The sequence below is a fragment of the Zootoca vivipara genome, chromosome 3, assembly GCF_965207765.1.
Source record: "Zootoca vivipara chromosome 3, rZooViv2.hap1.1, whole genome shotgun sequence".
Classification (NCBI taxonomy): domain Eukaryota; kingdom Metazoa; phylum Chordata; class Lepidosauria; order Squamata; family Lacertidae; genus Zootoca; species Zootoca vivipara.
In genome coordinates, this window is record NC_142586.1 from 107,917,046 (window position 1) to 107,941,127 (window position 24,082).

Sequence of the window (24,082 nt, forward strand, 5' to 3'; positions counted from 1 at the left end):
AAACAAAACAAAAATCAAACAACAAAGCCAAGAATAGCAAAGAGATGTGAGACAGGATTTGCAGTGGTGCTCAAAAAGTAGTTTCTCCTAGGTCAACTGAAAGCTTGTGGCTTTTGCCTTGATTTTTCACCAGAGCAGCAAATTTGAAAAAGAGGTTTCTCTTTCCAACAGACATCTGTTGAGCCGTTCCATTTTCCGAAATACAGTCTTTTCTTTTTCTTGGCCATACTTTATAGCCAAAAAACACCATCATTTTTTAAAAAACCTGAGCATTAATAAAGATTGAGCTGGGGAGGGAGGTGTTTCTTTATTTTCTGTAATCTTAAGACAGAAAATGAAAAAGTGCATTATGCCCCCAGAGACCTACAGTGATTGTAGGCATGGGTGAACTTGTCAATTTTTGTTTCTTTCAGTCTTTGATTCAGTTAACTGTATTTCGACACTAGTTAGCAATTGAAAATAAAAAGTCCTTATGAGAATTCATCAAAGCTTTAGTGCAATTTTCACCTAATACAGTGGTACCTCATATTGCGAATGGGATCTGTTCTGGCGGTCCGTTCGCAACATGAAAAGGCCGCAACATGAAGCACCGCATCTGTGCACGCGTCTGACGCAATGCGGCGCTTCTGCGCATGCACACAGGTTATGGACACGCCGAACCTGGAAGTAACCTGTTCCGTCCGTTCAGCACGTCCGTAACCTGAAAGACGCCACATGAAGCGGACGTATCATGAGGTATGACTATATACACATTTTTCTATGCAACTTTCCCTCATGTGCACATTTTTGAAAACCAACAGATGACATTTTTTGTATGTTATTTTCACAAATATGTCTTTTCATGCACACTTTACCACAGTATATTCATTTCCGTACACTTTACTCGGCCAGAGACTTGAATTGCAAAATTTGGAGTTGTACAAATCTATTAACTTCACCACTGCCACCAAGTGAATCTCTTTCTTCTATTGCCACCTCCACTAAAAGGCCCTTTAACCTTTCAGACTTCAGCTGACCCAACCACTGAGCTATGACCCCTCTCCAGTATAGTAACATAGGTGGCACTTTCTTGATGAGCACTCAACGAAGGGGCTTCCTGATTCAGCAACTAGGGACATGATACTTTGAAGCTGAGATCCAACAAGCTATTGTGAAGATAGGAAAAACTCTCACTACCTACACTTCTTCTGATGATCCAGAAGACTATGAGGAAGGTCTAAGGCTACTAGCCATAATGACTATGTCCCAACTCTGCTGTCAAGTTTCTGGGAATCACAAGTGGATAGACAGCTGTTGTGGCCAAGTAATGGTTACAGGCTTCTTGTTGGTATCTGGTTGGCCACTGTTAGATCAACAAGTTGGACTACATAGACCAGGCATCCCCAAACTTCGGCCCTACAGATGTTTTTGACTACAATTCCCATCTTCACCGACCACTGGTCCTGTTAGCTAGGGATCATGGGAGTTGTAGGCCAAAACATCTGGAGGGCCGCAGTTTTGGGATGCCTGACATAGACCACTGGCCTGATCCAACATCCTCTTCTCTTTGTACCAGAGCCAGATACGAAATGATGGCTCAGGAATTAGTCGCCTACCACAACCCTGTCTTATGCACTGGGAAGTCCTGCTTATAAAACACTATCTGAATTACTACAGAGTCACGATTCCAATAGCCAAACTCAGGCGGGAGAGAAAGCATTTAAGTTGCTACTACAACTGGGAGCCAGTTACACTTATTGATCTACCACCAATTACCCAGAGATCCATCAGCAGATCCGAATCTATCATCAGTCTAGCCCTGCTGTATATCAGGTTGTAGAGGTTTTGACTGGCTTGGGTAACAGGCCAAAAATTTGTAGTAGCCGCTGATCCTGACTCTCCCTCAACTTAGAAGATGAGTGAGTATCATGCCCAAAGGGATGTGCATGGCCAGAAATCTTCTTGCTTCAGTATCTCTGAAGCCCAGCATGAGGTCAGAAATGAGACCCCACATTTCTCCCTTTGCATTTCCCACAAATGTATGCGCTGAGCTAAGAAAGCACAACTGCATTTGTGGACCCTTGCCGCTCCTAGCACTAATGCCTAAAACATTTTCTTCCTATTTAGAATCATTTCTTCAGCAACGTATAAAGAAGAAGAAAAGATTACTAAAGAAACAGACATGTGAAGATACTCCAGTTTACACAGCAGACCCAACGGAGAGCATTGTCAACAAACCACATAAAAAAGGGAATATTTTAGAAGAAGAAAATATTCCTGGGAATACTCTAAAGAGCAGAAAATGTTAAACAGATGCGTTCCAGCCACAAAGAAAAAAGGCTGTAGATGCCAGAACACCTTGTTTCAGCATGCTATGTTTTCATAAATATGGTTCAGAAAAATGTTACCGTCTGCTAACATACCTGGATAAGACACTAAATGGTAAAGGGTAAAGGACCCCTGGACAGTTAAGTCCAGTCAAAGGTGGGGTTGTGGCACTCATCTCACTTTTAGGCCGAGGGAGCCGCTGTTTGTCTGCAGACAGCTTTCTGGGTCATGTGGCCAGCATGACTAAACAGGAATCTGAGCGCATGGCAACGCCGTTTACCTTCCTGGCGCAGCAGTACCTATTTATCTACTTGCACTGGTGTGCTTTTGAACTGCTAGGTTGGCTGGAGCTGGGACAGAGCACAGAATCCAGGAGCAGGGAACCTTGAGGCCCTCCAAATGTTGGACTCCAGCCCATCAGCCTCAGCCTGATTGACTATGGTCAAGGGTGCACCTGCTTCTGTGAAGCATCCCTAGCCACTGAACTCTGTCTTCCCAGCTGATTACTCCCCAGTTCTAGCTAACCACTCCTACCAGTCATTTGTATACCAAAATTGTCGCAGTCCATCCCCACCAGTGGTCATATCCCCCAGTTGCAGGATCCATGAATATAGATTGGGGGAAATGTCGGAGTTTATAGTCCCTCTCCCCACCTCCAGCCCAAGACCCAAACAACAACTCACTCCCTGGGACAGTGTTTCTCAACCTTGGGTCTCCAGCTGTTGCTGGACTACAATTCCCATCATCCCTAGCTAGCAAGACCAGTAGTCAAGAGTGATGGGAGATGTGGGTCCAACAACAGCTGGGGACCCAAGGTTGAGAAACACTGCCCTAGGAGAATATACCTCCATACAAGCTGTTTCAAAACACTGCAGCATTTTGCCATTCGTTGAGTAACACTGACATCTGCCGGTTCTCCACAAAAACTGTCTAATTTTAGGTTAAGTAAATTATTTCAATTATTTTTGGGCCAGGGTATTTTCAGAATGGGGTGTGCTCACCTAAGAATAATGGTGTGCTTGCATCATTAGTAAGCTCATTGGGATCAGCTCCAGATTCTAGAAGAATAGCAACGCACTCCAAACTTCCTTGGCTTGCAGAAAGATGCAACGGGCAAGTGCCCTCAAATGTCTTCGATCTTATGTAGCTATCAGAGGGTGCTGGAGACGATATAATAAAATAAAAACAGCATTGCAAAATAGCATTAGAAAATAGGCAATCCCTTCATTTTGGATGGAAGCAGTAGGAGAAGATAAGCTTACATCGACTTTGATGGGCTGGATGTAAAGTAGTGGGGAGCTAGGACAACTGATGACTTTCTCGGCTTAAAAAGGCAGGTGATTTACCCCTGAGCCACAGCCATTCCCCCAAAGATCTCCTCTACATGGTGCTGTCAGGGTTTTGTACCTGTGGAGCTCTTTTCGTTTTGTTTATTAACAGTAGCTTTTCGTTACGATTAGGATTTTGGGATTGCAAACTCCTAACTAGCTCTAGCTTTTAAAAGGGTTTTAACAAATTATTACTTTCCTTGGTTCTATTGTGCAAGTTTAAGATGACTGCTAGTTGCGGTTTGTACTTTACACCGCCTTTTGGGTGAATTTACATAGGAAAGCAGCTCACGCATCAAACAAACAGCTAAATCCAATGTGATGTTGGGCATCTCCCTATGCTGAACCCGCCACAAAGCTATTACGGCAAGAGTTGTTTCATGAAGAAAAGCGGACTGATCATGTGACTCTTATACTGTATAGGAGTTTGACTTGGAAAACCACAGCAGGGGTGAGATTTTAAACCAGGGACTTCATGATTTACAGCGGTTTCCTATACGGCAATTCTCACCAAGTAAATCCTACTGAATCCAACAGGGTTTACTCCCAGGTTAAGTGAGATTAGGATTGAAGCATTAGCTATTATGCTACACCAGCTACTGATTGCTACTTGACATGAATACCGCAAGGCAAAAAGTCCACTGCCAATTTGCCTTTGTTTATTGCAAGCTGGGGAAGGATTGTAGCTCCGGGGTAGACGAGCATCTCCCTTGTATGCAGAAGTTCCTGTGTTGCTAAAGCTGGGCAGGGCTGATAAAAAGCTCCTGATACCAAGGAAAGTTGCTGCCAATAACTCTAGACAATGCTCCACTAGATGCACCAACAATCCAGCTCTGTATAAGGCAACTTCCCATGTTCCCTCCCTAATTAAGAATGCATGGCCCACAATTTGTGTAGCATTTACTAGTAGGAGATGCCAGATACGTTGTAGATTCTGCCTTTCTGGACTCCAGTACAGTGGACCCTCTGGATACGAACTTAACTCGTCCCAGGGGTCCGTACTTACCCCAAAAAGTCCGTATCCAGAGGCACCGCTTCTGTGCAAACCTGTGGCGCGATAGAGCACTTCTGCGCATGTGCGCACAGCAAAACCCGGAAGTATACACTTCTGGGTTTGCCATGTTTGCAACCCCAAATTACGTTACCCGAAGGTAACATAACCCGAGGTACCACTGTACTGGAGAACAGTGGACTCTAAAGCACTATTTTTGTATGAGACCCTATTTTCCTTTACCTGCATGAATTAAGAGCTTCAGACATGCACTTGCGTTGTGAAATGCTGCTTCATGGATTGCCATCCAGCCCCTGTTATCAGGGACATCAACACTATACCCCTGCTTGATAAGCTTCTTCAATTGCTTGGCATTGCCTTCTCTCGCTGCAAGCCCAACCACAGAGCACCTGTCCGAGTAGGCTTCTGTGAAATCCATTTGAACAGAATCCTAGCAAAAAAAAAAAAAGACAGAGAGAAAATGAAAACACACGTTGACAAAGTTAGCACAGATCAGGATGTCGACAATACATTATCTCAGCAAAAAATTACACTTTTTGAAGTAGAAATCTCAAAGTTATCTCGGTTATAAACTAATCTGAGGAAAGTGTTTTGAAGACTGTGTGATAAAGATATCGCTTTGGATCTCACTGACATTTGAAGTCTTGCTTCAAAATGCACTGATGTCTGAGAATTGGCAAGGACAGACCAGGCCCCAGATGAAAAAGGTAAGTGAAATTCTACAATTATGCTTGACTGACACAAGTTTCAAATGTCTCACGAATTAACATTTTTGTAGGCTTAACAGAAGTTGGAATAGTGTGTAGGGCGATGGTGGCCCAGCTACTTCTCTATCTACACAGGGATAGGCTAAAATCTGCCATCTATGCTCTGGTAACCTCCAGGATAGATTACCACAATGCATTATAAATGGGGCTGCTTTTTGGACAGTTCAGAAAGTGCAGCTGCTGCAGAATTCAGCAGCCAGGTTGCTCGTCAGGGCAAGACAATCTGAGCACCTGAGACAATCTGACTACCTTTCAGTTTCAGGGCTCAATTCAAAGTGCTGGTCTGACCTATAAAACCTTACATGGCCCAGGGAACCTTACATACCTCAAGGAACACCTCCCCCCGATGAACTACCCAGACCCTGACATTGCCATCTGAAACCCTCCCAGAGGATGGCAACACAAGAAAAGGCCTTTTCAGTGGTGGAATCCCCACTTTTGGACTGCTCACCCCATAATCTTTGTCTAGTTTTAGGTGCCAGGCAAAACCTTCCATTTTTATCCAAGTTTTTAGCCCTTATTTTGGAGGGTTTTAAAGTATTTGTGTTGTTCAACTCAGTGGACCTACTTACAGGTAAAACTAGGAGTCTTGTGGGCCTCAAAGACTAATAAATCTATTATGGCATGAACTTTTGAAGTTTGCAAAATAGTATAGTCCCTTAAGGGTGCCACAAGTCTCATTTTACAGTACAGTATTGCTTTTGTTGTAAGAAACAGGGCTACTACTCCGGCAATTCTTACTTGTAGGTAGGCATGCACCATAATTGCACTGTCACCTCTACTGAGGGCCAAACAACACATTATGTTAAGCATGCATAAAATGCCACTTTTATCTTGCAATTAAAGCAGCCAATCCGCAACTGTTGTGAGTGACCATAAACAATAAAATTGTAAATAGCAACCTCTCCTCCCCTTCTGACCATATTAACATGTGTGAAATTATTATTATTATTATTATTATTATTATTATTATTATTATTATTGCCCGGCCCCTGACATGCACCACTTTACACTTGTTTACACTGAATTTTACATTTCCCTGTTGGTGGCAATCCCAAGTGGAGGGATAGAACCATTGCAATATGGTCCTCCTGGCTGTGAACTTCCCATAGGCATCTCATTCGCCAACGGTGAGAACAAAGATGCTGGACTAGATGGGCATGTTAGCTTGATAAAGCAGGGCTCCTCCTATAGGCAAAAAGAGGCACTGGCTGCTTCATCTCCGCTTGCTCACTCGCCCTCATACTGCGGGCAGCGCAATGGGGTGAGTGGGATTGGGGAATGCACTTGGTAGTCATAATTTGTCATGGGCCCTACTGCGGAACACATTTCAGTACTCTCCCCCATTTAGTTGCAGTCTATCCCAATATCCAGTCTTGGATCATCATTGTGAGCAGAAACTCAATGAAGTATGCAGTGCAAAACTTCAGATAGATAGATAGACAGATAGATAGAAGAATGAAATTAATAGATGCACCTTTGTATGCAATATGAATTGACATGATAAAGTTATGTTAGAATACTGCAATTTAAATATTCTTTTTCTTGGTTTGGTTGGCCCCCTAGAGCCCGTGGGTCCTCCTGCACAGCACGCAAGGTATAGCCGCGGCTGGGAACATTGGTAGCTGCCTTATACCGAGACCAGTGGCCCATATAACTCAGCATTGCTCGCACTGACAGGCAGCGGCTCTTTCCCAGCCCTATTCGGACATGCATCCACCTGCACGGGACCTTCTGCGTGCAAAGCGGATGCTCTTCCACCGCGCTTGCAGAGGAGCGCATTTGGTGGCCGTGGAAAGGACGAGTGTGACCAGCATAGCTGCCAAGTTTTCCCTTTTCTCGCGAGGAAGCCTATTCAGCATAAGGGAAAATCCCTTAAAAAGGGGGATAACTTGGCAGCTATGGTGACCAGGCAGGGGTTGTTTTGGGGGCCAAGAGATGGTGAGCGAGAGAGAGGGAGAGGGGGCGGCAGCCCAAGCCCCTTCGCTGGCTTGCACGCTCCTCCATTCTACCGCCGCGCCTTTCCAGTCTGTGCCGCAGGACAAGGGGAAAGGGAGGAGAGCGTTGCAATTTACCGTATGGATCACCTCTCCTTAAAAGCAACCGCTGCTGACCAGCTGCGTTTCTCTTCAAAGGAAGGAAAGGGAGGGGGGAGCAATGGCCTTATGAAGCCCAGCCCTCCCGCATCGCCCCCCCCCCGCGACACTTTTCTAGCACAGAAAAGGATGCTGGGAGCTGTAGTTCAGGCTGGCCAACCCCCTAGAAGTCCGCGTTGCCTTTGACCCGCAGGCTCAGCCGCCTCTAGCAGCGACAGCCGAAGAAGCACGTGGCTCGAGTGGGGAGCCGGCGCTGGAGGCTCTCTTTGGGCTCGGTCGCTCGGCCGAGCAAGCTGCACTACAAGCCCCAGGGTGCCTTGCTGAGCGATCGCTCGCCGGGGAGAGCATGCAGAGCTCCGGCAGCCCCCAGCAGGGCCGCCCCCTGCCTCCCGATCCCCGGGAGAGCGAAGAAGAAGAAGAGAGTGGCGGCGCGAGAAGCATGTGGGTGTTTGGCTACGGCTCCCTCATCTGGAAGGTGGATTTCCCTTACGAGGACAAGATGGTCGGGTACATCACGGGCTACAGCAGGAGGTTCTGGCAAGGCAGCACGGATCACCGCGGAGTGCCGGGAAAGGTGAGTGGCAAGAGGTTGGGAGAGGATGGGGATTCGGAGATACCTCGCGGTTCTGTCTTCCCCGCACACAGAGAAGTCCCCAGAAACCAGACGCGCTTTCACACTTACAGCCCAGCGTTTATTACCGCTCGGGTTTACTCTTGTCACACACAACCATGTGGGTTTTGTAACCGTTCACTTTCCTGCCTTCCTATCTGTACACATGCACGCAAACACACACACACACACACGCTTTTCTCTCTCCATGCCACGCAAAAGCCGGTTAGCAAATCAGTGCAACCACCAATGCAAGATGCTCACATTTTCCTGATTATGCTGAAAGGGGTGAAATTGAGCCTGGCACGGTTCATTTCCGAAGCAGTACGAGATGAACATTAGAGAGAACATTTGAGGATGTTGGCACAGTTCCCAAGACGGTTCTTCCTTGTGTACCTTTGCTTAATTGCAGTACATTGGGTCACCTCTTACATAAGCTATACACCCTCAGCCGGTTATGCTGGGCACCAAACACCAAACAGGGCGGGTTACTATTAAACTTTCTTAAAAGACCAGGGTGGATGTTGAGATACACACACACACACTTTATAGTTAAGCAACTTTTGCAAACCTTTTAATGAGAAGACTGGCACTGCTCAAGCCTGAGGTTCCTCCCCTATTTTGGGGAGCACAAAGGGTGGAGGGCTTTCCATCTTCAGTTATGTGTCACTGCATTATGTCAGCATCTACTGCACCTACTTTTTCTTGAATATTTGTCAAGAAAAGTGGAGTTTAATCTGGGTATATCTGTTAGGGTAAACAAACAGAAGTCCTAGTTTGTTTTTAAAAGAAATTTATAGAATCATAGCCCAATCCTGTGCATGTTTTCTCAGAAGTAAGTTGTGCTGAATCCAGTGGGGTATTTCCTGATGTGTTTCAGATAGAAGGCAGAGAGGTTATGTTGGGAAATATTTAGAAGGTGAACTTCCTTTTCTTAGGCATAAATAGGTAAGGTTGATGTACAGTATGTATTTGGAAGAATCGCAGGGAGCACTGTAGTTAGGGGTAAATGCTCTCCCTCATCAAAAACTCCCCACAACTTGAAACCTACCACATTAGGGAAGGTTCTAGCCTAGTCTCATCCCTAAAATACTCATTCTTTCTATGCAGATGTTTTGATGTGGAAAAGCAAGCTGCCATGCATGTTCCACCACTGGCTTCCTAAAGTGGCATTACTAACAGAAAAATATGATGCAATTCTTCTGGGTACTTCCATTGAGAATCTCGGAAACAATAGCTATGTTGAATCCCATGTGGAATTGCAAGCTGTTGTTGTTTAGTCGTTTAGTCGTGTCCGACTCTTCGTGACCCCATGGACCATAGCACGCCAGGCACTCCTGTCTCGCACTGCCTCCCGCAGTTTGGTCAAACTCATGTTCGTAGCTTCGAGAACACTGTCCAACCATCTTGTCCTCTGTTGTCCCCTTCTCCTAGTGCCCTCAATCTTTCCCAACATCAGGGTCTTTTCCAAGGATTCTTCTCTTCTCATGAGGTGGCCAAAGTATTGGAGCCTCAGCTTCACGATCTGTCCTTCCAGGGAGCACTCAGGGCTGATTTCCTTAAGAATGGATAGGTTTGATCTTCTTGCAGTCCATGGGACTCTCAAGAGTCTCCTCCAGCACCATAATTGCAGAATTGCAAGCTACACCCTGGCTAAACTCCCCCCCAAAAAAAAAAAAATATTTTATTGCAAGTGACATAAGCAGGTATATGGGTTTCCCTTCTTATGATGCTGGAGTTTGTTGAGGCCCAACAACAATTCTGTAGTTCTTGCCCCTAAAACTCCCCTAAAAGCACACCCTGTGCTGTACTCTCATTTTCCCATTCTTCTGTCAAGGCTAATGATGCTGTTGTCAAAAATTCAGATGGGGTGGCTCTCAAACAATTTTATTTCTTTACATGGGGAGCTCACTGTGATGAAGACAGAGATCTTCCGTCCTCTTTTATTTTATATTACCTGTCCAAACTTAGTTACTAACATACCAAATAATGTCACTAATGCAGTTATCAGTACAGCTTCTCCTACAGTATTATATTCCTTATTTTCCATTCAGTATGAATATAATCCTGCCTATAATGTTGAACGCACTGCAAATCAATTTCATGAATGACTTCAACTTCGAGTATTGAGTGTTAAGAGGAAAATAATTTCTGTATACTCTAACCACACCATTCCTACATTTATAAACTACTATCATGTCTCTCTCTCCACCCCCACCTTTTTTTCTTAATCCCCTCACTCTTTTTTAGAGATCCTTTGGGGACTTTTCAGAGTTTACTTGGGATTTCACCATCCAGGAAAAATTGGTAGTGTTCACAAACTTGTCTACTTTACTCTAGATCACTGTTCAGAGATCTCCTCTCTAGCAAACATTGGCCCAATAACAGAGTCTTCATTTTTTAAAAATACTAAAGTGCATTTAAAATCATAGCCATAATTATATTTGTAGCATTATCTTCAGCTTCATGTCACAATTGATAAAATTAAGGCTGTTAGCTACTAGAACTAAGCAACTCACATCCATTCTAGCTAGTGTTTGTATGAGTTTCTATATGCTATTAGCAGTATAAAGAAGAACATAAATATTTCATCCACCCATCAGAAGTTTGTGCATCCCAAATTTCTGAGTAACTCTCGGAAACTGTTCCATTTCATGGAAAGTGCATTTTTAAAGCTACCTGAATGGAAATAATAGATTTTAAAGTACTTTGAAGTACTTTGAAACCCAATGTGCTTCTCACTATACAAGGGCTATAGAGCTTATATAATTCTAAGGAAACAATGGGATCCAGAAACATCCAGAAATCTAAGAGAATGGCATTGACAGGGCTGGGCTATGTTATTTACAGCTGCATATGCGGCAAATTATTTAGTCATCAGAAGTACTTAGCTGACTGTCAACATACATGAAGCAACACTTAGAAATAATTGGCATTATTTTGTGAATGAGAATATGCCATACTGTATTGTTGTTTATTACAGCTTGTGCCTTTCAGAACCCCTTACCAAATTCACATCTCTAAGCTGTAGTCCTTAAAATAGACTTCTGGGAATCATTTTAAGGTGCATCATAATATTTTGTGAAAACATAGCCATAAATCTACAGAAAAATGCTAAATTGATATAATTTATGTTGCATTTTTTCTTTTGTTCTGCATGAACAAGAAGTTTGCAACAAAGATTAAGATTGACAGTCTGACTCAAACTGCAAGACAGATAACAGCTTGTTTAAAAAAAATCAGGTACAACATGCAATTCAATTAATTGTACAAAACATTATTAATGACTACTCTGGGTAAAACTGTTTCTTTAAACAGCCGATTGGATTAAACTGAGCCAAGTGTCGATTAGTATTTGATGTACAGAAAATATACATAAATGACTGTTCTTTAGAAGAGCAGGGAGACAGTAACTACATACAAATTCTAGTGTACCTCATTCTTACTTCCATTTTGTTGACAACAGCCTTAGGTCACATAGTGAGTTCATAATTGAGGTTAGACATCAGCTAAATATAACTATTTAAGAGCAATTTCGTTGTTCCCGCAAGGGGACAATGACAATAAAGATTTATCTTAAGGCCGATTCTGAGGACTGGTTCAGATATAAGATCTGGTGCTAAATTCCTTTGCTAAATACCTGGGGAGAGTACCCAGTTGCAAATACCACCAGTGAATGAAGTCAGCATACTGAGATTACTTTAATGAACCTGTTCTCAAACAATATGTCTGCACAAAGCTTTAATATTACCTAGGAATAAGGTGTCCCCCGCTAAGGGGAAAAAAAAATTCTGGTAATAAGGACAAAATTTAAAAGTACATGGTTTACTCTTTTATAGTCCATGCTCAGAACTGCATATAACCCATGCTAAAAAAATTAAAATTCTGCACCCAGGCACTTTGAGTTTTGCTCCCAGAAAAAAAAATCGCAGTTTTATTTTGTGTACAGTTCTACAATGTCTGTCATTTTAGATCAATCATTATGGTTCTTGATTGTCACAGACAAGGCATTGACATACACATGCACAAACATTCTGTCTCACTTGTAGGATTTCAGCAGGTATTGCTCAATCACTTCCAATCATATTTCCATCATATAGGCTGGAATTTTACTTTAAAAAAAAATACAGGAAGCTGGGTTCTGAGCCCTTTACATTATGGAACTTTTCTAGATTTAATAATATCCAACAGCAAGTAACTGACTGCTCAAAGATGCATTGTGCCTAGGAGTTCTTAAAGGTTAAAACAAAAATCTGTTGCACTCTAATACTGCTTTAAACAAGCATGATACAACCTAAAAATGGGAGAATAAAAAATTATCTATGGCAATGCCAAAACTTTCAGGAAACAAAATGTTAGCGCAAGCTTTATTTTCTTTTTGGACTTGAGTTGCTGTCCTATTGTTTTGTTTCCATAAAAAAAACCTTCTGAAATGGGTAATAAAAGAACAATACTTTTTCATATCAAAAAGAAAAAAAGTTTCTTGCTTCCCTTTCCCAATATAAACACAGAAAAATAATCAAGAGTTACACTAAACCAATTTCTCTAGCACATATGAATTCCATAATATCTCTATTTTAGAGTGCAATGCACTGAATAAAGCAGTAAAATAATAATTCCACTGGGTTGGGGGGCGCAGGTTGCAATATATCTACCACATCAGATCAAAGGTCCATTTGGTTCAGTATTCTATTTTCTCCAGTGACCAATACTATCTTGGCTTATTTTTTTCCTAATGGCAACAGAACTCCAGCAGCTGCACAATAATCAGAAGTCAGAAATTGTTGTGCTGAATATCTCACATATAGTTCAAAAGATTCCTTAAGAACATGTGAAACATAGGTGAGGATTGCAGTTAAAAAAAATCTTAACTCCAATTTGTTAACCTGCCGGTTGAAAGAGTATTAAATGGTAGGTCTAGAGCAGGCATCCCCAAACTGCGGCCCTCCAGATGTTTTGGCCTACAACTCCCATGATCCCTAGCTAGCAGGACCAGTGGTCAGGGAAGATGGGAATTGTAGTCCAAAACATCTGGAGGTCCAAAGTTTGGGGATGCCTGGTCTAGAGTAAGGCTGCTGCCCCTCCTTCCATCATTGCTCACTTATAGAGAAGGGACAGGTGAATAGGCAGAGGTACAGCAGGTCCAGGGGACTCCCTGGGTTAGCAGCAGACCCTAATTATGTGTCCAACCCTGTTTTCCCATGATGCTGCCCTTTCAAACACCGTAGGGCACAATTCCTTCAGATGCATGTGTCCTCCTGCTCACTACCATTATGTTCCAGCCAAGCTGCAATATGGGCTCTGTAGCAAACAGGTGGCCATAGGTCAGCTTCAGCTAGCTGGCTGTTACCCACCCCAACTGTTCCCTGTTTGCAGCAAGTAAGGGCCAAGGCATGTATGCCAACATTTTAGGCCGTGGCGGCTAGCCTGCCGCTCTCCAGACACTGTTGGACTACAACTCCCATCAACCCTGACAATGGACCATGGTGGCTGGGGCTGATGGGAACTGGAGTCCAAAAACATCTAGAGGACCAGAGTTTAGTCACTTTGGGTTTAAGTAATATGCAGTTTGGCTCTAGGATTATCTTCTTCTTTTCCTTTCTCCTCTTGTACTCAAATGCACCAGAGGGAGAAGGTAGGCCTGCTCATTCTAATCCAGAATACTGACACGCCCCAGTTTGGAGATAGTTACCCATATTGTATGTGTCACATTTTAGCTGTCCCTTCTTCCAGTGTTCTCAATGTGGTGTACATATTTCCCACCCCCTTATATCCTCATAACAAGTATGTGTGATAGGTTAAACATGAGAGTAAGTGAACTAGTCCAAGACCACTTCTGACTCAGGATTGAACCCAGTTCTCCCCAGCCCTAATCAGATGCTGTAACAATCAAACCATACTACGGTAGCTGTTATCTCTGGTTAGAATGGTAAAAAGTAAGTCCAATCTGTAGTTGGGAAGAGGAGGGAGCATGCAATTCTGTAGTCCATTCCAAATTTTTACTTCCCAATTAACTTTTGAGTTGCACTGCATCTGCACTAGCTTTGAGACACAACTTTTTGGTCAGTGTTATGTAAATCATTAGAGAAAGTGCTAGTAAGTGTTCAGCCTTTAACTGGGCCATGCAGTTGTCAGGCTTGTAGTGTGTCTGCCCTAAGTACAGATTTGATACAGTACCACACAACATCAGAAATAAAGGTCACACTCTTCCAAATGGATAGTATTGGTTTGATAGTCTTGTGGTCCTCTTTTTAAATATATATATTTCCATTTTTGCTACTGATTTAATAATAAAACTTTTTACTGTGATATTTCTTTTAATTTTAGCCTGGAAGAGTTGTGACACTTATTGAAGATCCTGAGGTATAGTAGATTCTGTTTTTATATACCATTTAGTATATACATTCTTCCGCAAAACTCAGAAGCATATTTTGATAATACTGTAAAGCTGTATTTCTTTAATTTTGAAATACAGAAAAAAGTAACCTGGGCTGCAATCCTATGCACTTACCTAGGAGCAAGCCCTACAGGACACAGTGGGACTTGGTTCTGAGTAAACATGCATATAATTTTATAGTTAATAAAGCTTACAATTTTTATCCAAAGAAACTATTTATTTAAGCCCAACCCATTTATTCAGAGATATGTTCCTTCCCAACAGTAGGCAAGACTGTTTAACCAGGGGTAGTCAACCTTTTGGAGCCCATGGGCATATTTGGAAAAATTATAATGGGGAGCATACACAAGCACACAACAATCTTTGCCTGCCCCTGCCTTCTCCACCATAAATTAGGCTCAAAATAAAGTGTAATTTGCTTGGGAAATGCAGCTGGAGAGGGCTAACCCTCCCTCCCCAGCTACAATCTCCATAAAGATCATCCTGCCTTGAGTTGTAATTATGCTTCAAGTAAGTTTTTCATTGGCTACAGAAGACTTCTTTGAAGCTTAGTTGCAATGCAGAGTAGGGAAGGCTTTGGCGAGCTGTGTGGCAACCACACAGTTTAACTCATTTCCCAGAGGAAGCTTAAGAGGAGTCTCTTAAGAGGAGTTCCCTTAAGAGGAGTTCCCTTAAGAGGAGTCTCTTGATTCACACAGGTTGGCCTCTAATAAATCAATTCCTGTGCACTTTTGAAGACTCCTGTTTTCTGTACTTGAGCTTCCATGTAGGCCACACAGGAGGGGACTTCCTCTCCTCTGAAGGCAGCATGGCAACATAGGCCACTAGCCTCTTAGGAGGCTAGCAAAAAAAAAAAAATGCAGGCTAGTGTCTTTTGTGGCTGCAGTAAACAGTTTGACCCTGCACCAAAAGAAATTATGACCTTCTCTTCTCTCAGTGATTTGTGTAGTCATTATTTTGCAGGTGATGTTCCCAGCCAGTGACACTCTTTCATCATGGTTGGGACATTATCTCAGCAAGCTGCTGTTAAGTCTGTGATTGCCCTCAGAGGGAGGGAGGGGTGTTTAACATCTTCTTCCATGCTGATTGATGAACTTCAAAAAATGCTTCCCTGCCCCAAACCTGGCCACAGCTACACAGAAAGGGAAAGAAGGTTTGGCCTCATCCATCAGCCAAATGAACAAAAGCCACCTGCTGGTTATCCAAGGCAGATTCAACACCCCCTCTAAAATGAAATATACACTTTTGATCCATAATTCCAACACACACTTTAGTAGTTAGGTATACTCTTCATTTTAAACTCTTTCCCCATTCCTAGCATAGCTATCAACTTTTATGCAACAACTTTGATATCCATACCTCCTGCAAATTTACAAGGTGCTTTAAAGGTATTTTTCGATCATTGCCAATGGCATAATGCTTTTATTTTTATTACATCTATTAAAATCTGCTTGGAATACAATGTGAAGAAATGAACAGAAAGGTTCCTTCCCTATGACTTGCTGAATTAGGTGCAGTGTAGTAGCTATGACTGTAATTTTCTGCACCATTATAAGCCCTGGTGAACACTGTACTAAGTACTGGTGAAAACATGCCTAAGATAGGACAAAAAACAAGGGCCATGAAGTTTCTATTTCAAATTAGTGGTGAACTTAAACCCCTCTTTCAGTCTATTTTCTGCCCATCTTTCCACCTGCAATATGAAGGTGAAGGGTGTGCCATTTTACCAGACCATTGCAATGGTTACTGAGATAATGGCTGCATTCACATGTCATACTAAGCCATGGACACTGTCTGTGAACCACAGCAAGCTGTGGGTTTGCATGCTTCACTCCTGTGCTGCTAACAGCAAGAATTGGGAAGTTATTGCTTCCAATTAACTACAACTCCCTGTGTGATTTAAACCAAGAAATGTGACTGATGCTAATCATGGTTAATTTAAACAAACCAGCTTCAGAAACCAGATTTAGAAGTTTGTATGTTTGAAATTAATCATTGCTTAGCTTTGTAAAATAGCATGCCTTTATTATCTTAATCAAGTAGGTCTCACCACAACACCCATAGTTAGTATCAACCAGTTTGCCATACAACCATGGTTAATAATAATACCGTAATAATAATAATAATAATTTATTATTTATACCCCACCCATCTGGCTGGGTTTTCCAAGCCACTCTTAAGATTAAGGCAAAGTAAAAGCTTTACTTGTCCTCCTGGCCACCAGGTAGGAACACACAAGCCTGGTGTTTGCTGCCACTTGTGCATGCCATGTTAAATCATGGTTTAGTATGTCAAAGGTGTAAAATTCAAAATAGCAGTACTATTGTTCCTAATATTTCAGCATATTTGTCAATCATAATCATCCTTTTGTAATGTGGATGGTGTTGCATAACCAGCCATTGTTGCTCTCCCCTGGACTTTACCCACTTTCACTGTAGGCAGTGGCACCACTCATTTTTAAATGTTAAGAGCACATTTGAGTGCAACACAGCTTAGAAACTGAAACATGGAACTTTCCATTTGATCGGAAAAAACTGCTTGAATCTCAGAAAGTTTCCCTGTAATGCTAACACTGAATTGAGATCAATGTAATAGCTGCTATAGACTTCAACCATTTTTTTGTAGTTGACAAGGCCAGCAAAATACAGCATAGTGTCAGCCATTGTGAATTTTCTGTACCTTTCTGGTATGTTTTTTCACACTGCTGTGCAGTTGGGACCCCATTATGCTAACAGACAGATTCCTCTATAAGCAAAGAATAGTTCAGCTTGTGTGTGTTTTCTCTCTCTACTGTATTTGTCCTGGTAAAACAAACTAATTCAGTTCAATGCAAATAACATCTTTTATATCTATAGTCTGTAAGCAATCTTTTAATTATTAGTGTACCACTAAAAGTGCAGTAAAAATAAGAAGAAAACTTCTAAATAGCAATTTTCCTATTTCATTTTAAATATCACTACACTAGTTTCAACAGTACAGTACTTACAGAGTTACATGTTGGCTTAAGCAGGGTGAAAAAGCAAGACAAGTCTGGAAAAAAACAAGAAAGGGGGATTTCCTAATATTTAACAGAGTTACTAACCACACACCAGATAAACAAAACATTGACTAAGTTACTTTTAAACACAGGTTTCTTTTAGGCCAGGACTAGATAGGAAAAAGTAAAGGGACCCCTGACCGTTAATTCCAGTCGCGAACGACTGGGGTTGCAGTGCTCATCTCGTTTGTCCGCAGACAGTTTTTCCAAGTCATGGGCCAGCATGACTAAGCCGCTTCTGGCAAAACCAGAGCACACATGGAAACTCCGTTTACCTTCCCGCCGGAGCGGTACCTATTTATCTACTTGCACTTTGACGTGCTTTCAAACTGCTAGGTTGGCAGGAGATGGGAACGAGCAATGGGAGCTCACCCCGTCACAGGGATTTGAACCGCCAACCTTCTGATCAGCAAGCCCTAGGCTCAGTGGTTTAGACCACAGAGCCACCCACGTCCCAGTACATGGCAATAACTCAGTGTGGTGTAGTGTTGGATTGTGGCTGCAGAGACCAGGTGCAAGTTCCCTCCCAGCCATGAAACTCACTGGGGGACCTTGAGCCAGTTGCTGTCTCTCAGCCTAATCTATCGCACAGGGTTGTTAGGATAGAATGTAGAGGGAGAGAGCTATGCAGACCACCTTGAACTCCTTGGAGGAATAGTGTAATATAAACATAATAATAAATAAATCTTTGCCAGGTAATACCTTCCTTCTGGTAGCTTTCCCCCCCAGTCAGACTTTGAGACCAGATATAAGCCTGTGTGGGAGGAAAAACAGGATTACCCAGGAAATATGATTTTGGAACATGTAGTTGTAACTTTTATACACAGATTTCCTGGACATTTCATGAAGGAGACATTGCATGTATGCACTATGGATATAAACTCACCTGAAAACCTTTCAAGCAGGGATGTGACCCTCCAAATATTGTTGTTGCACTCTAACTCCCATCAGCCCCAAGAAGGATGCCAGGGAACAATGGGAGTTGTAGTCAAACAACATGCAGAGGGCCAGATTCCCCATCCCTGATTTAAATTGCTTCCTTTTGCATCATTAAAGTGAAGTATGTTTTACCTTCCTGGTTGTGTTCTTCAACAGGGCTGTGTATGGGGTGTTGCATACAAACTGCCACCAGGACAAGAAGGCGAAGTAAAAGCATATCTTGATTTCCGAGAGAAAGGTGGCTACAGGACTACAACTGTCATTTTCTATCCGAAAGATCCCTCAGTGGAACCGTTTGATGTGCTGTTATATATCGGAACCTGCGAAAACCCTAACTACCTTGGACCAGCACCTCTAGAAGAAATTGCCAAACAGATTTTTAATGCAGTTGGTCCCAGTGGAAGAAACACAGAATACCTGTTTGAACTCTGCAACTCCCTCAGGGATCTCGTGCCAGAAGATGTAGATGAACATCTTTTTACTTTAGAGAAACTAGTAAAGAAACTCTTAGAACAGGAAGAAAGCAAAAATGTCAATTCCATATAATAATCACATTGTGATTTCAAACAGTCTCTTCATCATCAGAACAGTTTCACTGATGACAGTAGTATGATTTCAAGATGCTCCATGTGGACTTTGGATATATTAATTTTCATGTTTCATTCAGGGCGCTACTGTCATTGATCAGTAGAAAATTATGTTTAAAGCTATGTCTTTAGGAGTTTAAGGGAGGAGGAGCTTTGAATTTTGGTAAAATTTTAAAGAATGCATTTCTCTCACTTTCTCAGATATGAAGAAATTATTTATGCCCAATTTAAGTTTGAGGGAAATTTTTATTGATTTCAAGTTATTTAGATTTTTCTTCCTTTTAAAAAAAATATAGTTTGGGACTAGATCCTGCACTCAGACAGACCATGGATGCAATCCTATACATATGTGCTCAGGAGCAAGTCTCCTTAAACCAGGCATGGCCAAACTTGTCCCTCCAGATGTTTTGGGACTACAACTCCCATCATCCCTAGCCAACAGGACCAGTGGTCAGGGATGATGGGAATTGTCCCAAAACATCTGGAGGGACAAGTTTGACCATGCCTGCTTTAAACAAAGTGAAACCTGCTTTTGGGAGTAAACTTACATAGGATTGAGCTGTATGTGTTGCCTTAGACCTCAACTACACTTATTTAAGAGCAATCCCAGTGGGACCAGTCTATAGTGGTTTGTGGATTATAGCACTGACGTGGAAATCCTATGTACACTTTCTTGGAAATAAGTCCTGAGGAAGTTCAACTGATTTCAAAGTAAACTTCATAGGATTGCACTGTAAGCAGCAGTTATTCCTATGCAAAGTAGGATACCGTATTTTAAAAACAACTCACTACAGGATATATATCATTTTGTTCAACTCCATGAGTCAGCAGTTAGTTTATATATAAACTATCTGCCTCTTAATAAAATGAGCAACTATTTGCATGTGAAGGAAACTGCACTTTCCGTTTAGGATGTAGGAAGACCTATAGAAGCAATGTGTAACTCAAAACATATTGGTGCCTTATATTTTCATCACAATACCTTTAAAAAAAACAAGTTAGGGATATGACTTGAATTTACAATAGCAAGAATGTTCTGAAACTCCCATACTTTATCACTAGGCATAGTATTTTCACAACTATCCTATAGCTAAGTGCACACACAATGGTGTGTAAGATTCCCCCCCCCCCCCCGGTCTATCTTGGGTCCTATCACTTGTCAGTTTAATCACAGATTTGTATTACATATTTATCAACACTAAATTATCATTAACACTAACTATACCTTCTCCTAACCAGGATTTGCAATCCCCAATTAATATGGGAACCTTAGGTAACTATTGGTGCAGATTTAATGCTGAACTACGGTAAAAAGCAAAAGGTGGAAGAAGTGCAGAAGCTCACAGCTCACTCCTAATCCATTATCCATAGGTAAGAGATCAGCAGTGTTATGTCTGTACTAGACCAAAGACTTCAAAAGGAACACTGCAGAATACTCTTTGAAGATTGCAGCTTACTAGTAAACCGACTTTCAGCAGCACTTACTCTCAAGTCAGTGGCAAGGATTTAAAGATCCATTCTTTGCAGCCTGTGGTGCTTTGTACTTACATTTCTTAACGAGCACCCCACCCATCCCTATGGTGCATGACAAAACACTTCTGAAACTGGGGGAAGTTTCAAAAGTATTTTTAACATGCCATGGGAGATTGGTTTCACAGCCAAAATCAAAATTCCCACTGGGTAAGCACAGGTAGACTGTTGGGGTAGCCTAAAGTACCTCTTTGCATACAGACTATTATGTTTGGGTTGAGATCCAACTTGCATAGCAGGTTAATCTCAGCCATCATTTAGGCACTTCTGAAACTTCTACTCCATTTGCCATCCTTTGTCTGCACAACTTCCACCCAAATGGATGGGAACTGTGTTAACTTTCCTAAGGGATAAATGATGGCCTCATTATTGCAATAGATTCGCAAAAGGAGTTTCCGTCCCAACTGTGAATTTCCTTGCTTCTCATAGTTTAAGTTATTTTCTTTAAGCCTTCAACAGAAGCATATTTTTGTATTTTAATATATATTTAGATACATATATATATATATATAAAGGTTCTCTTCCAAGTGTCAAGTGCTATTCCATTTTCTCATAGCAAAATGTGGTTCTGTATTTCTTTCCATTGTTCATACTTAAGCCTGTATGACTTTGCATCAGTAACAGAACAATTATTTATGTTTTGTGTCCATAAACCATCTCTCTTCCTTTTTATTAGTTGCTTGTAAAATGTTCCATTGCATTCCTTTGTGCGTGTGAGAGAGAGAAAGAATGTAACACCTGTTCAATAGACTGAGAAAAATAGTTTTGTTGGGGAGTTGTTCTTAATGAGAACTATCTTACTACAGAACATAAATGGCTTCTTCAAATTACATGAAAAAAATTGCTTACAGATTATGTAAGGATGATGGTAGATAACCACTCCAGTCATTATAAAAGCATTTACACAAGAAGGTATTATAGGTTAGTCTTTACCCACTAAGGCTACAATCTCTTCCACTTAAATCAACGGGATTTTACCACTGATTTCTATAAGATGAGGACTTTATCCTAATACAGTGTCTTCGACCATGGTTCAGCAAACAATTAAAACATCAGTATATATCCTAAGGAGCTTCTAAAGTAGCAAACACCATACTACTATTTTTTACTTTTCTTTTTTCTAGCTGAAGGAGTTTTAAAAGCAGTTTGTGGTATGACATGGAGGTCTCCTGCTCAAAGGGGTGGGATCAAAAAATTCATTAGGTGCACTGATTATAGGTGTTTGGCTCAGCTCCTAAGAGTGTTTTCATGAATCAGATACAGAAGAAACGACTCTTGAGTTAAAGCTGCAATTCTATAAATGCATATCAAAGTGTCCAGAAGTATCCTTCGTTCAGGATATTGCTAATTTATTATTTACTGGCATAACTTAGACCTAGTTCACACATGCATATTCATCCTCACAATGACATGAACTACCACGCTTGTGTGAATGAGCCATCACAGACCTTGACATCAAAGACAGAACTTTCATATTGTCTGATGCCATTTCAATTTGCAATACTTTTGAGTTGATTTCACACATTCTACTGCAGTTAAGAATTGAATAGTCAAGTTTAATCCACAGTGAGGCTCGCATAAAAAGTGATTATATAAATGCACCATTAGCAACTGATACAATGAATGTGCCCTTTGTACAGTGGTACCTCGGTTTATGAACACAATTGGTTCCGGAAGTCTGTTCATAAACTGAAGCGTTCATAAACTGAAGCAAACTTTCCCATTGAAAGTAATGGAAAGTGAATTAATCCGTTCCAGATGGGTCCACAGTGTTCGTAAACCGAAAATTCGTAAACCGAGGTTCCACTGTATCCAACTATTGGGCGCAAGTACAAAATGTCACATGAAAAACACCCTAAGTGGTCAGTCCTAAAACACTCTTCCAAGTCAGTCAGTCCCCCTGAAATCAAGGGGGGTCTGCATCTGAATAAATATGATTTGGATCAGGTGCATTGTATTTTCATGTATCCAGAATCACAATATTTCCTGCATGGTATATTATTTTTATCACACACAGTGTAGTTCAGAAGCAACCAAATTCCTATCCACAATCTTAGTTCACTATAAAACTAACGAGACACACTATGGGATCAGCAATTTTTATTATACGTCTCAGAAGAAGAGCAGACCTAACATATCTCGCACAGTGTATTTTTTTTTCTCTTCTGTTGAAGAACCGAGTTATAAGAAAAGAGTCCCTACCTGCTTTGACACACACAAATGCTAAGTTAACATATGTCACCTTCAACAGTCACAGGCGAACTCCAGGGAATCTGAAATAAAGCACAGAAAAGATTGCATGAGTGGAGATATTAAACATTTGCTTGAATTACTGTGCACAGATGGTCTGAAGGGAAATCCAGCCAATATAATACACCCCTAATTATAGCTGAGCCAATTCACAGGGTTGCATACATTTGCATCTCCCTTGGCTTCTTTTGGACTTTTGTGGCTGCCCGTCTTCCATCAAGGATTCTTCTTAAGGGGGGAAAATAACTGACTGCAGGAACGGGCTAACTTGCTGCTGCCATACTTCACCCTGACAGGAAAGAGGAAAAAGCAGACATTTCTGCTCCTGTGCAAGCTATGCACCATCATGCTGACCTGCAGCAAGCCCCCCCCCCCAAAAAAACCTGGCTTTCTAGGGAAGTGGCCATGTTCCACTTATATGAGAACGCTATTCCCTTCCACAAAACATTGCGAAACAACCAGAAGGGAAGGAATTCAAGACACACATGATCCCTTCTAATCTCTTCTTTTCACAGCAAGGCGATTCGTATGTTCTTCCACCGGGAAATACAACTCGTGTGTTGTCAACACCACGCAAAATAAGATCCCTCCCCGACGTGAAATGCTCGAATTGGCTTAAACCTCATTGGGCAAGAAGATTGTGTACGCACTTTAATAAGTTAAGTGCAACGTACGTTGACCGGATCACCTTGCAAGAGACGACGGCTGGAAACATTTATTTTAAAAAACAAATAAAAATCCTCAAGGACGCAGGAAACAGGTGTTTACTCAAGCCACTTTTGATTGACGGAATTTGTGAGGAGAGGGTAACAACGTTTAGATTTCTAGGCATTGAGTTACAGGAGGATCTGTCCTGGAGTGTTAATACAAGGGGGATTGTGAAGAAGAAGACTGTATTTTTTGAGAATTTTAAGGAAAAACCATCTTCCACAAAAGCTGCTGCTTGCCTTCTATCACTGTGCCATACAGAGCGTGCTCACATACGGTTTATGTGTGTGGTACGGAAGCTGTACTTCCCAGGACAGAGCAGGGCTGTGTAGAATTATTAAAACAGCAGAGAGCATTATTGGCTGCTCACTCACCACCTTAGAACAAATCTACACCACCAGGTGCCATAGAAAAGCACTAGATATATCAAGAGATCCAACGCACCCTGGTCACCATTTCTTTCAGCTCCTGCCATTGGGACGGAGATATAGAACGATGCAGGCAAGAACGAGCC

At 41.8% G+C, this 24,082-nt stretch overlaps 1 protein-coding gene across 24 annotated transcripts in view; it reads right to left on the reverse strand.

Annotated features, from left to right (window-relative positions):
• The window catches only part of ASB3 (ankyrin repeat and SOCS box containing 3), a 47,380-nt gene that overhangs the window by 22,265 nt on the left and 1,033 nt on the right, over positions 1-24,082 (reverse strand). For 2 of the 24 annotated variants that reach the window (XM_088666860.1, XM_088666858.1), the window contains exons 2-7: positions 22,813-22,883; positions 18,911-18,999; positions 18,257-18,308; positions 17,504-17,547; positions 4,870-5,077; positions 3,309-3,467 (exon numbers count right to left, since the gene is read on the reverse strand). In XM_088666860.1, coding sequence (XP_088522986.1) covers positions 3,309-3,467; positions 4,870-5,077; positions 17,504-17,547; positions 18,257-18,308; positions 18,911-18,967 — 520 coding nt within the window. In that variant the 5' untranslated portion in view covers positions 18,968-18,999; positions 22,813-22,883. Of the gene's footprint in view, positions 1-3,308; positions 3,468-4,869; positions 5,078-7,489; positions 7,669-8,691; positions 8,746-17,196; positions 17,314-17,503; positions 17,548-18,256; positions 18,309-18,910; positions 19,000-22,812; positions 22,884-24,082 lie in introns of those variants that run through there. The other 22 variants (XM_088666872.1, XM_088666863.1, XM_060273117.2 and 19 more) reach the window with 15 other exon arrangements.